This window comes from Aquarana catesbeiana, linkage group LG02 (assembly GCF_042186555.1).
Source record: "Aquarana catesbeiana isolate 2022-GZ linkage group LG02, ASM4218655v1, whole genome shotgun sequence".
Classification (NCBI taxonomy): domain Eukaryota; kingdom Metazoa; phylum Chordata; class Amphibia; order Anura; family Ranidae; genus Aquarana; species Aquarana catesbeiana.
In genome coordinates, this window is record NC_133325.1 from 29,459,772 (window position 1) to 29,474,468 (window position 14,697).

Here is a 14,697-nt window from a genome sequence, read left to right on the forward strand (position 1 = left end):
TGATTTAAAAAAAAAAACCCTGGTGTATACATAAACTTCTCTTTCTTACAGCTAAGCGGTTTCTTGTAAGCCATAGTTGTCACAAGCCGACTTTCATGTGTTTCAAAACTTTCACTAATCTAAGCTCTTGTTATAGGATAATGAAGGTGTTAGAACAATACCTTTGTCAAAGTTCTGCCCCAGTTCATCCCAGGAGTCCCCCAAACCCAAGTGTGCACAGTGATCTGCATCCTTGTGTGTGTTGGCAAGCAAGAGGTGTTGTCCCAACAATAAATTATACATTAGTAACAGATTCACTATTATATCTCTCATTGGCTCTCTCGGTCCTAAGGGGGAAGCCAACTTCAAAATGTTAGAGAAAAAGGAATCTCAGTTCAGTGCACTACATCAATTCACAAGAGAGGACTTGTGGCTGTTTCCAGAGATAACTTAGCTGTAACACTTACAACTAAAGATCCAGCGCTAGCTTTCCCCTCTGGTGGATGGTCACTTGCCCTTCCAGATTTTACCACCCAGAGCAATGACGCTGCAACATATGAGGAGACAGCTCTCCCAACTGGCGCTGCCTTAAATTGCAAAGGAATGCGTGTCATGGAGTTTGATGCTGCTGTACTTACTCGCTCCCCCATGGCTCCAAGTGCACGCCAGCGGCTTTTGCATGCCCTGGGCGCCCCCATGCCTCCAAGTGTTGCCAGTGCATACTGTATGCTCGTGCCCCCAAATGATAAAAATGTCATCCAAACGCACGCTGTGTGCCCCTGTGCCCCTGTGACACCAGTGTGCCCCTGTGCCTCAAAGTGACACCAGTGTGCCCCTGTGCCTCAAAGTGACACCAGTGTGCCCCCCCGTGCCTCAAAGTAACACCAGTGTGCCCCCCGTGCCTCAAAGTAACACCAGTGTGCCCCCCGTGCCTCAAAGTAACACCAGTGTGCCCCCCGTGCCTCAAAGTAACACCAGTGTGCCCCCCGTGCCTCAAAGTAACACCAGTGTGCCCCCCGTGCCTCAAAGTAACACCAGTGTGCCCCCCGTGCCTCAAAGTAACACCAGTGTGCCCCCCGTGCCTCAAAGTAACACCAGTGTGCCCCCCGTGCCTCACAGTAACACCAGTGTGCCCCTGTGCCTCAAAGTAACACCAGTGTGCCCCTGTGCCTCAAAGTAACACCAGTGTGCCCCTGTGCCTCAAAGTAACACCAGTGTGCCCCAGTGCCTCAAAGTAACACCAGTGTGCCCCAGTGCCTCAAAGTAACACCAATGTGCCCCAGTGCCTCAAAGTGTCACTAGTGGGCCCCAGCGTCATCTAGCATCCTGTGCACCCTAGTGCCTCCAAGTCCCAGGTGTGCCCTATGCTTCCAAGTGTTAACAAGGCACCCTAGTGTTGCCCTGGGTCTCCAAGGGTTACCAGTGTGCACAGTGTAATCCGTATAGCCCCAGTGCCTCCACATGTCAGCAGTGCACCTGGTGTAATCTAGTGCATCCTGTGCCCTGTATCACAATGTGCCCTGTGCCTCCTGCATCATCTGGACAGCCCTGCTCTCTGAGGATACAGACCGCTATTTATGACACTGGCTAAAAACTAGTGACATACAGTAAGGCAGATCAGTGAAAGGTAATTTCTCTGTTGCCTAGGGCAAGCTCCCATCATTTTTAGTATACCCTCTTTAAAAGGAAAATGGGAGCCGCAATCATCACCTTGGTCCAAAAGACATTTAATAATAAAAAAAAAGAAAAACTTGAAAAAGAGTTTTGTGGTTCAAGATCTTACATTGTAGGAGCGCGTGTGTCTCTGTTTCCACTGCACAAGCAACAGCTGGGCCACCACCAGGGTGGCGATGAGAATCAGCACCATTTCGGCATGCATGGCTTCGTGGCCTCGGTGCTTGGCATGCATGCGGGCATGTTCTACCCTGTAAGAGCAAAAAAAAAAAAAAAAAAATAGGGGTTAGACACACTCCACAGAAAACCACAGCAGTCATTCACCAAACATAACGGTAGAAGGGTCTAATGCTGAAATATTAAAAAGGATTTTGCAGCCTCTCACAATTGAGTCATTTTTTTTTTTCCTTCTAGACAGGAAGTAAAATACTATAGAAAATTCCAGAACAGACCTCATGCCCCAGAATCCACATCAAGAGTGAGATCTGTACTCCAGAACACCCCGCTCACTCCCCAAGATCCATGTCACCAGTGAGGACTGTACTTTAGTACACCCGGCCGACTGCCCAGTATTCAGGTCACTAGTAGGATCTGTTCACCAGTACACACACCTCATTGGTGACATGGATACTGGGGAGTGAGGTGTGTGTACTGGAGTACAGATCTCACTGGTGATGTGAAAACTGGGGAGCGAGGGATATGTACTGGTGTACAGATCTCACTGGTGACGTGGATACTGGGGAGCGAGGGGTGTGTACAGATCTCACTGGTGACGTGGATACTGGGGAGCGAGGGGTGTGTAATGGCGTGCAGATCTTACTTCCCAGTAACCATGTCACCAGTGAGATCTGCTCTCCGGTACACACCCCTCACTCCCCAGTATCCATGTCAGCAGTGAGATCTGTACACCAGTACACACACACACACCTCACTCCCCAGTATCCACATCACCAGTGAGAACTGTACACCAGTACACACACCTCACTTGCCAGTATCCATGTCACCAGTGAGATCTTTACTCCAGTACACACATCTCACTCTCCAGTATCCATGTGAAAAAGGAAGAAGCTCATGTTGCAGAAAATGAAGGGGAGAGCAAGAGTCTTTATAGAAAAAAAACAAGCGGAGGTCCGCTTTAAGGCTGCTTGCACACTGAAAGTGCTGGCCGTTAGCGGTAAAGCGCCAGCTCATTTTAGCGTTTTGTGGCGCTTTCCGAATAGCTTCTCAGACGCTTCGGAAGCGCTACCCATTCATTGCAATGGGCAGGGGCGTTTTGGGAGCGCTGTATACAGCGCTAATCCCCAGTTAACCCTTGCCAGAGATTGGACACCTATTACAGTCTCCAAATTTAAGACCTTCCTGGGCCTATCCCTCCTCATGGGCATAACTAAAAAAAAGTGAGTTGCGGTCAGATTGGTCCACTGACCCAATTCACCATATGGCTGTGTTCTCTGCCTCCATGACCAGGACACAATACCAGCACATCTTGCGGGTAATGCATTTCAATGACAATGAACTCTGTTGTCCTTGGGGTGACCCTGAATTTGATTGGTTCTACAAAATTTGGCCCCTCGTAAACCACTTCATCCAACAGTTTGCAGCCTTGTTTACTCCCCATCAAGTTCTCTGCATTGATGAGTCCCTGATTACGTTTTCTGTCATTCAAACAGTATCTTCCCAGCAAGTGTGCCAAATACGGGGTCAAGATGTATAAGCTCTGTGACAGGGCCACAGGCTATACATGTCGTTTTATGGTTTACGAGGGAAGAGATAGTCACGTAGAGCCGGAGAACTGCCCAGACTACTGGTAAGATTGTGTGGGACTTGGTGTCATCCTTATTCGGAAAAGGGTACCACTTGTAAGTGGACAATTATTACACAAGTGTGCCACTTTTTAGCCACTTGTTTGATCATGGAATTGGCACATGTGGCACTGTGCGATCTAACTGCCAGGGCTTACCCCAGTGGCTTGTAGAGTCCCAACTTAGACTGGGGGAGAGAGCCTGCTTGAGATGTAATAATTTGCTCACTGTGAAGTGGAGGTATAATAAAAACTAGGGTTGTCCCGATACCACTTTTTGAGGACCGAGTACAAGTACCGATACTTTTTTCCCCCCCAAGTACTCGCCGATACCGATACTTTTTTTTTTTTTTTAATGTCACGTGACAGTGTTTTTTTTTTTTTTTTAACAGTGCTTTCTTTTTTTTCGGGGGGGGGGGGGGGGGGGGGTGAACGGTGTATGTGTATTACAATGTTTCAGTTATGTGAATGAACAGAGCCAGCTGACTCTATCCATACACAAAGGAAGGAGGAGGAGGACGACGGAACGGAGGGGGAGAACGGAGAGGCACAGAGAAGGAGAGCAGAACGGAGGGGACAGCGGAGGGGGACAGAGAAGGAGAGGGGAACGGAGGGCACAGCAGAGGGGGACAGAGAAGGAGAGGGGGACAGAGAAGGAGAGGGGAACAGAGGGGACAGCGGAGGGGGACAGAGAAGGAGAGGGGACAGCGGAGGGGGACAGAGAAGGAGAGGGGAACAGAGGGGACAGCGGAGGGGGACAGAGAAGGAGAGGGGAACAGAGGGGACAGCGGAGGGGGACAGAGAAGGAGAGGGGAACAGAGGGGACAGCGGAGGGGGACAGAGAAGGAGAGGGGAACAGAGGGGACAGCGGAGGGGGACAGAGAAGGAGAGGGGAACAGAGGGGACAGCGGAGGGGGACAGAGAAGGAGAGGGGAACAGAGGGGACAGCGGAGGGGGACAGAGAAGGAGAGGGGAACAGAGGGGACAGCGGAGGGGGACAGAGAAGGAGAGGGGAACAGAGGGCACAGCGGAGGGGGACAGCGGTTGAGAGCAGAACGGAGGGGACAGCGGTTGAGAGCAGAACGGAGGGGACAGCGGTTGAGAGCAGAACGGAGGGGACAGCGGTTGAGAGCAGAACGGAGGGGACAGCGGTTGAGAGCAGAACGGAGGGGACAGCGGTTGAGAGCAGAACGGAGGGGACAGCGGTTGAGAGCAGAACGGAGGGGACAGCGGTTGAGAGCAGAACGGAGGGGACAGCGGTTGAGAGCAGAACGGAGGGGACAGCGGTTGAGAGCAGAACGGAGGGGACAGCGGTTGAGAGCAGAACGGAGGGGACAGCGGTTGAGAGCAGAACGGAGGGGACAGCGGTTGAGAGCAGAACGGAGGGGACAGCGGTTGAGAGCAGAACGGAGGGGACAGCGGTTGAGAGCAGAACGGAGGGGACAGCGGTTGAGAGCAGAACGGAGGGGACAGCGGTTGAGAGCAGAACGGAGGGGACAGCGGTTGAGAGCAGAACGGAGGGGACAGCGGTTGAGAGCAGAACGGAGGGGACAGCGGTTGAGAGCAGAACGGAGGGGACAGCGGTTGAGAGCAGAACGGAGGGGACAGCGGTTGAGAGCAGAACGGAGGGGACAGCGGAGGGGGACAGAGAAGGAGAGGGGAACGGAGGGGACAGCGGAGGGGGACAGAGAAGGAGAGCAGAACGGCGGGGACAGCGGAGGGGGACAGAGAAGGAGAGGGGAACGGAGGGCACAGCGGAGGGGGACAGAGAAGGAGAGGGGAACAGAGATTGAGAGCAGAACGGAGGGGACAGCGGAGGGGGACAGAGAAGGAGAGGGGAACGGAGGGCACAGCGGAGGGGGACAGAGATTGAGAGCAGAACGGAGGGGACAGCGGTTGAGAGCAGAACGGAGGGGACAGCGGAGGGGGACAGAGAAGGAGAGGGGAACGGAGGGCACAGCGGAGGGGGACAGAGATTGAGAGCAGAGCGGAGGGGACAGAGGAGGGGGACAGAGAAGGAGAGGGGAACGGAGGGCACAGCGGAGGGGGACAGAGATTGAGAGCAGAACGGAGGGGACAGTGGTTGAGAGCAGAACGGAGGGGACAACGGAGGGGACAGCGGAGGGGGACAGAGAAGGAGAGGGGAACGGAGGGCACAGCGGAGGGGGACAGAGATTGAGAGCAGACCGGAGGGGACAGCAGAGGGGGACAGAGAAGGAGAGGGGAACGGAGGGCACAGCGGAGGGGGACAGAGATTGAGGGGAACGGAGGGCACAGCGGAGGGGGACAGAGATTGAGGGGAACGGAGGGCACAGCGGAGGGGGACAGAGATTGAGGGGAACGGAGGGCACAGCGGAGGGGGACAGAGATTGAGGGGAACGGAGGGCACAGCGGAGGGGGACAGAGATTGAGGGGAACGGAGGGCACAGCGGAGGGGGACAGAGAAGGAGAGGGAAATGGCGGAACGGAGGGGGACAGCGGAGGGGGACAACGGAGGGGGACATAGAAGGAGAGGGGAACGGCGGAACGGAGGGGAACGGCGGAACGGAGGGGGACAGCGGAGGGGGACAGAGGAGCGGAGGGGGCATGGAGGAGGATGAAGTGACAGTCAGCGGTGACCGATCACCGCTGTATGTCACTAAAGCCGCTGGGGGAGAATCTTGTAACTCCCCCATGCGCCGATCACAGCTTTCCTCTAGGTATCGGGGGAAGCATCGGGAGCATTTGCCCGAGTACAAGTACTTGGGCAAATGCTCGGTATCGGGACAACCCTAATAAGAACTTTTTCGTTCTGTCCTCCCCTCATGCAGACACGACGGTCCAAATTCAAACAGCGACTGGTGTTGTGGAGAAACCCCTCTGTGTCCACGAATAGAACCTTAATATGGGAGGGGTGGACCTCAACGACCAGTTGATGGTGCCATACTTAATTGCCGTAAGGGCAAGCGCTGGTACAAAAAAAGTGTCTGTATACTTTATTCCAATTGGCTCTGCTAAATGCTTATGTGCTATACAAAACTTCAGGACAAACTGGATCCTTCCGTAAATTCCAGGAAGAGATCACAGTCCTTTTTCCAGATGGTGCTGTGGCCCAACTTCCCAATCCAAATGCAATGAGCTGGCTGCATGGGAGGCATTTTTGTATGTCCTCCCTGGTACCCCTACCAATCGAGCACCTCAAAGAAGAGGTTATGTCTGTGGCAAGCTCGGATTTAGGCGTGACACGGCTATTGTTATCCCTCCTGTCCAACCTGGTCTCTGCATCGGTGAATGTTGTGAACGCTACCGCACACTAGTTGGGTACAGCACTGCACAGACTAAGACACACTTTCACAGGGTCTCCAAAGATGCCATCGCATTATTAGAGACCCAAACCTGGAACTGTTACAGTTACAAATAAAAGTGAAAAAAAAGTCTTAATATTAAAAAAGCCAAAAATAGTTGTTGTTTTATTCTCTCTCTATTGTTCTGCTCTATGTTACGGTATTTTGTAACTGCAATGTTTTATTGTTACTATGTTTTATTGTGTTTGCTTTTCAGGTATATAATTTTATACTTTAGTATTTACTGCGTCTTAGGCCTCTTTCACACGGCCGATCCGTTCAGGTCCAACTGTCAGTTTTTTTAGGCGGACCTGAACGGACACTCCATGGAGGTCTATGGAGCGTCGGATGTCAGCGGTGACATGTCCGCTGACATCCGACCCGCTCCGATCCGAAAAAGTGTGACGGAGGAAAAACCTACTTTTCCGTCTGCAGATCAGATGATGACGGAATCTGCGGTCCGTCATCATCCGATCCCCCATAGGGGAGAGCGGCGCTTTGACAGGTCCGTCGCTGCACAGTGTGCAGCGACGGACCTGTCATCTGCCTGCTCAGCGGGGATCGGCGGAGCGATCCCCCGCTGAGCAGAGCGGGCTCAGTACACGGACACGTCCGTGTGAAGGAGCCCTTATTGTTAACCATTTTTTTTTATTTTCAGGTATGCCATTTAGCTGCAGCACTGATTTATTTATCTTGACAGCAATAACGTTTTCTCTCACGATACGTAAATGAGCGACTCCAGCTCTGTAGGAGGCGATTTCACCACCACAGTTAAAAAAAAAAAAAAAAAAAAAACAGTACATGTATGCCCATCATTAGAAGTGGGTGGATGCGGGGCAGTATTCTAATGGTGGGCATACCCACTTCTCAATCTCTTTTTCGTTCAGCCCACAGGCTGCATATAAAAAAAAAAAAAAAAAAAAAACACAAACAAATATATGCCCAACAAGGACCAGCATTGTACTGGTATGTTGCTGGACTTTGAGTGGTTACTCCGGAATGATGCCTGCAGGTTTAAGGTATCATCTTGGTAACGTTCTTTTCAGCCAGCGGTCAGCTTTCACGTAAAAGCAATCCTAGCAGCTAATTAGCCGCTAGACTGCTTTTACAAGCAGTGAGACGGAATGTCGCCCCCCCCCAGCCGCCTTCCATGGCTCTCCTGTCCCAATGGGGAACCTGATAATGCAGCTGACCAGAGAGCTGATCAAAGACCAGAATGGCTCAAATTCTTCTCTATGGCGTAAGAAACCGGAAGCTAGCATTTCATGACTTTGGTTTTGCCAGACATAAACAGCACCATTGCGAAATTAGGAAAGCATCTTATCACATCGATCTTGGTGTGGTCAGATGTTTGAGGGCGAGAAGAGATCTAGAGTCTAATAGACCCCAATTAAAAGTACCTGTCTCTACCTATTGCAATCATAGGGGATATTTACATTCCCTGAGATAATAAAAAAAATCAAAAATAAAAAAATAAAAGAACCCCTGCCCCCCCCCTGCTTGCGCGCACTGGAGAACTGAAGTGTCGGTCTCTTGTCATATGTAAACAGCAATTGCACCATGGGAGGAAGTAGAGAGAAGACGTTGCTGAACCCCTTCCAGCCCGCTCGTTTTGGCTATAGGCAAACGCGACAAGCATACTACAGGTCCCAGCCAACAATGCTCTCGGTGCCGAGAAACCACAGCATTCCAGAGCTATTGGGCTCACAAGCCCCATGGACGAGAGGCCGCCCTGTATCCAAGATGGCGTCGCTGCAGCACGAGGCAGACCCCAGTGAAGACTCCCTGTCAGCTTCGGAGGATCTGGTAAGGGACACAGACTACACAGATCATCCTCTGCAGCTATCAGAGATGACACAGATAGCTGCAGACATCAAAACTTTCTCATCTGCAATAACTGATTTAAAAGCTGACCTCCTCTCCCTCAATGAGCGACTGGCCAGCACAGAGAGAGCAGAAGCTAAAAGAGACAGGACGATAGAGCATTTGGGGACTGCTGTATCCACCCATGCTACCCACTTTATTCAAGTAAATAGACATTTGGAGGACCTTGACAACAAGGGGAGAAGGCAAAACATTAGATTCCGGGGGATCTCTGAAAATGTAGAATCTGCCCAGATCAAGCAAGCACTACAAGCTGTTTAAATTAACTCCTGGAAGGTCCCAAAGACACTGACATAGAATTTATTAGGGCTCACAGGACACTGAACCCGTGCCCATCAGACACAGCACCACCGATAGACATATGTTGCTTACAAAGCTTCTCACTTGAAGAAATCCTGGGCAAATACAGAAGGAATGACCACATCATCTTTAATGATCAGCCTATCTCCCTATCCCAGGACCTTTCCCACATTACCCTCAAAAACAGGCGTGCGCTGCGTCCCATGCTGGAGGTCCTGAGAGAGAAGGGGATACCATACAGATGGAAGTTTCCCTTCGCCCTCAAAGCAACATACCAAGGCAAGCAATACTACCTGCGCTTACCAGAGGACATCACAACATGTTGTTAACAGCTGAATCTACCACGCTGAATTGACCTACCTGAATGGTATCAGGGATCCCACGCTCGGATCTACACCCCCTCATTCCCCACAAGCCTGTCAAAAACCACCTTCATCCCAAAAAATCCAAGTTCAACAAAACGCACAGGCCTAAAACTATGGCAAATCCCCGTATTCGGCCAAAGGATTCCGGTTCCAGGAAAATATCTGAGCTGCAGGGATTAAAATCTGATTCAATTCTTCATATCCTGTGGATGCTGTCTACAGATGAAAATGTACGATACTTGTTTCACCCGAACACTGGTTACAGTACCTTTTGGAATTAGTTTTCTGGTTATATGTTGTCAGGCATCTGAATGTTAGATGATCACCCCCCATTTTTGCCTTTCTAACCTGGAAACTTGTCAGCTTCCATACGTGATGCTGGTTCTCAGCTTTATATAGTGACAATAGCTCCTAGTGAGATGCTCTATCAAAAGAGGACACCTAGTGAAGCTAATTGGTACTACATCTGGGAGTTCTCCAACCAAGCACAGGCAGTTTCATAAGCAGCTACAAGTGACTTACAAGCTGGACAACTACACAGAGGACACGGTCACTCAAAAGGCGTTACTAAATATCTAGTTAAGGCAATATATTTACTCTCAAAATATATTAGGATGAGCAGTGCTGCATAGAGACATCAAGATTTAGTGCACCCTGGTGTCTTTCCCCTGGGGGGCTACGGTTAAGGGAGGAAACACTGAGGGGTTACACACCTGGGGACCGGAGGCCCAAAGTGGGAGGGAGTACAACCTCACTAACCCGTGTTATTTATGCGGTTATGTTTTCCCATATACAGGGTGGTGCTGTTACCACCATGATGGCGGAAATGTTCATATAAACCGATAATTGTGAGTTCAAGATAAGAAGGAATGTTTATTCTTTAACCACTTAAGGACCCGAGCCGCTGAGATTTGTTGTTTACAAGTTAAAAACTTTTTTTTTTTTGCTAGAAAATTACTTAGAACCCCAAAACATTATACATTTTTTTTGCTAACACCCTGGAGAATAAAATGGCGGTTGTTGCAATACTTTGTCACACCGTATTTGCGCAGCGGTCTTACAAGTGCACTTTTTTTTTGGAAACAAAACACTTTTTTGAATTAAAAAAAATAAGACAACAGTAAAGTTAGCCCTTTTTTTTTTTTTTTTTTATATTGTGAAAGATAATGTTACGCCGAGTAAACTGATACCCAACATGTCACCCTTCAAAATTGCGCCCGCTCGTGAAATGGCGACAAACTTTTACCCTTTAAAAAAAAAATCTACAGGTTGCATGTTTTGAGTTACAGAGGAGGTCTAGGGCTAGAATTATTGCTCTCACTCTACCGATACCTCACATATGTGGTTTGAACAGTTTTTTTAATGTGGGCACTACTCAATTTTGTGTTCGCTTCTGCACGCAAGCTCGGCGGGATGGGGTGCGTTTAAAAGATTTTTTTTTTCTTATTTATTTAACCTTTTATTTTTACACTGTCTAAAAAAAAAAAAAAAAAGTGTCACTTTTATTCCTATCACAAGGAATGTAAACATCCCTTGTAATAGAAAAAAAGCATGACAGGTCCTCTTAAATATGAGATCTGGGGGTCAAAAAGAGATCTATATATATTTTTTTTTTTTGACAAATGGCCCTTTAATAGCATTGGGCGGAAGTGACGTTTTGACGGCGCTTCCACCCTGCAATGATATTGAGACGGGTGGGGGCCCATCTTCCCCTCACTCGTCTCCATACCAAGCCAGGAGAAGGATCTGATCGCCTCCGCCGCTACCGACAGCTCCGGTAAGCGGTGGAGAGCACAGGAGCATGACGGGGGAGAGGGGGCCCCCTCTCACCGCCGATAAAAGTGATCTTGCGGCGAATCCACTGTAGAGACCACTTTTATCTGAAAGTGGACCGCCCGCTGAAGAAGAGAATACCGGGCTTATGGCAGCTAGCTGCTGCCATAACAACAATACTCCTCTTCAAAGTACCGACGTATAACGACGGTGGGCGGTCCGTAAGTGGTTAATGTTGCCAATAATACAGAAGGTGAGCGTAATTGTATAATGTTACCTGGGAGCCAGGTAAACAAGTTAGTATAGATCCTTAATCATAGTGAGCTTGGGCTAGCCGAGCTACTTGTCATTGTTATCCCTGTTGTCGTTGTTCTTCAGTTGGTTTAAATCAACTACCTTGTGGACACGTGTCCGTGACACTGTAAATGCGGAATTTAGGGCTGGAAGGGGCACATTCGCTCCTTTTAGATACTTTAATATAAAGGCTGCGGGAGATATCTTGGAGAACCTCTGATATAAAATATGAATACTACTATAGTAATTTAAAATATTTCCATTATATATCTAGGCTGAGACACCTCCCACTGCCTCTACCAGTGGGATAACGTTCGGCCATGCAGCTGAGCGAGTAATCTCTTAATTCCCCTCTTAAGGTTTTTAACCGGAGACGTATACTCCAAGTTATTTCTTCTTTTTCTGCTCTTATTTCTGTCATTAACCACTTTAAGACCGGGCCTCTTTTTTAGATGTGGTGTTTACAAGTTAAAAACTGTTTTTTTTTTTTTGCTCGAAAATTACTTAGAACCCCCAAACATTATACATTTTTTTCTAAAATTCTAAAGAATAAAATGGCGTTCATTGCAATACTTTCTGTCACACCATATTTGCGCAGCAGTCTTACAAGCGCACTTAAAAAAAAAAAATAAATAAATCAGCTTTTTGAATTAAAAAATAAAACCGTAAAAGTTAGCCCAATTTTTTATTTTTTTTGAAAGATAATGTAATGTCGAGTAGATTGATACCCAACATGTCACGCTTCAAGATTGCGCCCGCTCGTGGAATGGCAACAAACTTTTACCCTTAAAAATCTCCATAGGCGACATTTAAAAAAAAATTCTACAGGTTGCATGTCTAGGGGAGGTCTAGGTCTAGAATTATTGCTCTCGCTCTACCGATCGCAGTGATACCTCATGTGTGGTCTGAACACTGTTGAACACATGCGGGCGCTACTCACGTATGCATTCGCTTCTGCACGCGAGCTCGGCGGGACAGGGCGCATTTAATTTTTTTTTTTTTTTTTTACCTTTTACTTTTTTTTTTTTAACCGGTTCAATACCGGGCATCTTCACCCCCTTCCTTCCCAGAACAACTTTTAGTTTTCAGCGCTGTCGCACTTTAAACGACAATTGCGCGGTCGTGCTACGTTGTACTCAAACAAATTTGAGGTCATTTTTTTGCCCACAAATAGAGCTTTCTTTTGGTGGTATTTGATCACCTCTGCGGTTTTTATTTTTTGCGCTATAAAAAAAAGAAGAGCGACAATTTTGAAAAAAAAAACACAATATTTTTTACTATAATAAATATCCCAATTTAAAAAAAAAAAAAAAAAAACAACAAATTTTCCTCAGTTTAGGCTGATATGTATTCTTCTACATATTTTTGGTAAAAAAAAAAAAAAATATCGCAATAAGCGTATATTGATTGGTTTGCGCAAAAGTTATAGCGTCTATAAAATACGGGATAGATTTATGGCATTTTTAAAAAAAAATAAATTATTTATTTTTTTTTACTAATAATAGCGATTTTTTTTCGTGACTGCGACATTATGGCGGACACATCGGACACTTCTGACACATTTTTGGGACCATTCACATTTATACAGCGATCAATGCTATGAAATTGCATTGATTACTGTGTTAATGTGACAGGCAGTGAAGGGGTTAACCACTAGGGCGCGGGGAGGGGTTAACTATGTTACCTTAGGGAATGCTTCTAACTGTAAGGGGAGGGGACCGATCAGTGTTCCTCCGTTCTAGGAACACAGATCGCTCTCCTCAGAGCTGACAGGACATGGATCTGTGTGTTTACACACACAGATCCACGGTCCGACCCGGTTAACGGGCAATCGCGGGTGCCCGGCGGTCCCGAGCAACGCGGCGGGGGCGCGCGCACGCGTCCCCTAGGCGGCCGGGAACCCGAGGCCGTCATATGACGTCCACCCAGGATGGGAGATCCCATCTGTGGACGTTATATTACTATAGGCGGGTAGGGAAGTGGTTAAACAGTGTAAAAATAAAAAGTGTCACTTTTATTCCTATTACAAGGAATGTAAACATCCCTTGTAATAGAAAAAAAAAAAAAAATTGTCCCTTTAAGAGCTATGGGCGCAAGTGACGTTTTGACGTTGCTTCTGCCCTGCAGAGTCATGGAGATGACACTGCAGCCAGCCCAGTTGACAGATGTGATAGCCTCCGCCGCTGCCAACGGCTCCGGTAAGCGGCAGAGGGCCCTCTCCCCGCCACCAATAAAAGTGATCTTGCGGCAAAACCGCCACGGAGACCACTTATCTTGTAGTCGACCGCCGTCCAAACACGGGGATACCGGGGTTATGTCAGCTAGTTGCTGCCATAACAACGAAATCCATCCCCAAAGTAGGGATGTACATTGGCGTGCGGCGATCGGCAAGTGGTTAAGGGCTCAGATAGTTTGACACAGCATGTGCTTACTATACCTGAATACTACATAAATAGGCTAGAATAAGCACAAGCTAATTAGTGGGACTGCTTCAGCAGTCCCACTATTGTTATTAGTTTTTTTATTATTATTATTATTATTATTATTAATAATTTTATTCTGTACGTTTTTTGGCTCTGCGTAACTTCTGCATACTTTCAGCTATTAAAACCATTCAACTTTTAAAATGTTCAGCTCTTTCAGCTGATGATGGAACTTCAACTTTCAACTACAACTACTTCAACTACAGACTGTCAGTACTCGGAGCGGGAGGTTTTCTGGTGGAGGGTGGCGCAGGGCAAGCCATCGAAGGGAGGGGGTGTTCCTGTGTCGGTGCTGTGACATTCTCAGACGGCACTCCTTGTAAAATTTACTGTGTGCTCTGTGTCAGAGAAGGGGAGATGAGGCAGCTATATATGCGTTAGAAGATTTCCTGTGGGGGACACACAGGTAGGCAGGAAGTGGCTGCAAAGAGGCAGCAGAAGATCAGCAGCACTGGGATACTTCTTTCATCCTTTTTTGTATTTTATTTAAAGTGTCTAAGGCTTCATTTAGATGTGCATTTGGGTTGTAAAAATGTGCAGTAGAGACATGTTTTGGCCAGCCTTAAGCTGCATTAGGCAGCAGATGAGGATGTTTTACATGCTACAGCAATGATGCATTAGGCATAATAAGGAGTTTCCCCCTATAACAGGTTTTTATTGTCAGGCTGGGTTCACACTATTGTAAATTGGATGTGGGTTTCCCTCATCCAATTCACATGTTAGAAGTTTGTGACCGGCTCTCTATGGAGCCGACTCACAGGGCTCCAGGACAGATTTGGAGCGAATTGCAGAAGGGTCCTGTGCGTCTTCTGGTCCGTTCC

At 48.0% G+C, this 14,697-nt stretch overlaps 1 protein-coding gene across 1 annotated transcript in view; it reads right to left on the bottom strand.

Annotated features, from left to right (window-relative positions):
• The window catches only part of RNF121 (ring finger protein 121), a 51,495-nt gene that overhangs the window by 26,033 nt on the left and 10,765 nt on the right, over positions 1 to 14,697 (bottom strand). Inside the window, exon 3 of the mRNA XM_073612712.1 lies at positions 1,763 to 1,904. Within this exon, the coding sequence (XP_073468813.1) occupies positions 1,763 to 1,904 (142 nt within the window). The remainder of the gene's footprint in view (positions 1 to 1,762; positions 1,905 to 14,697) is intronic.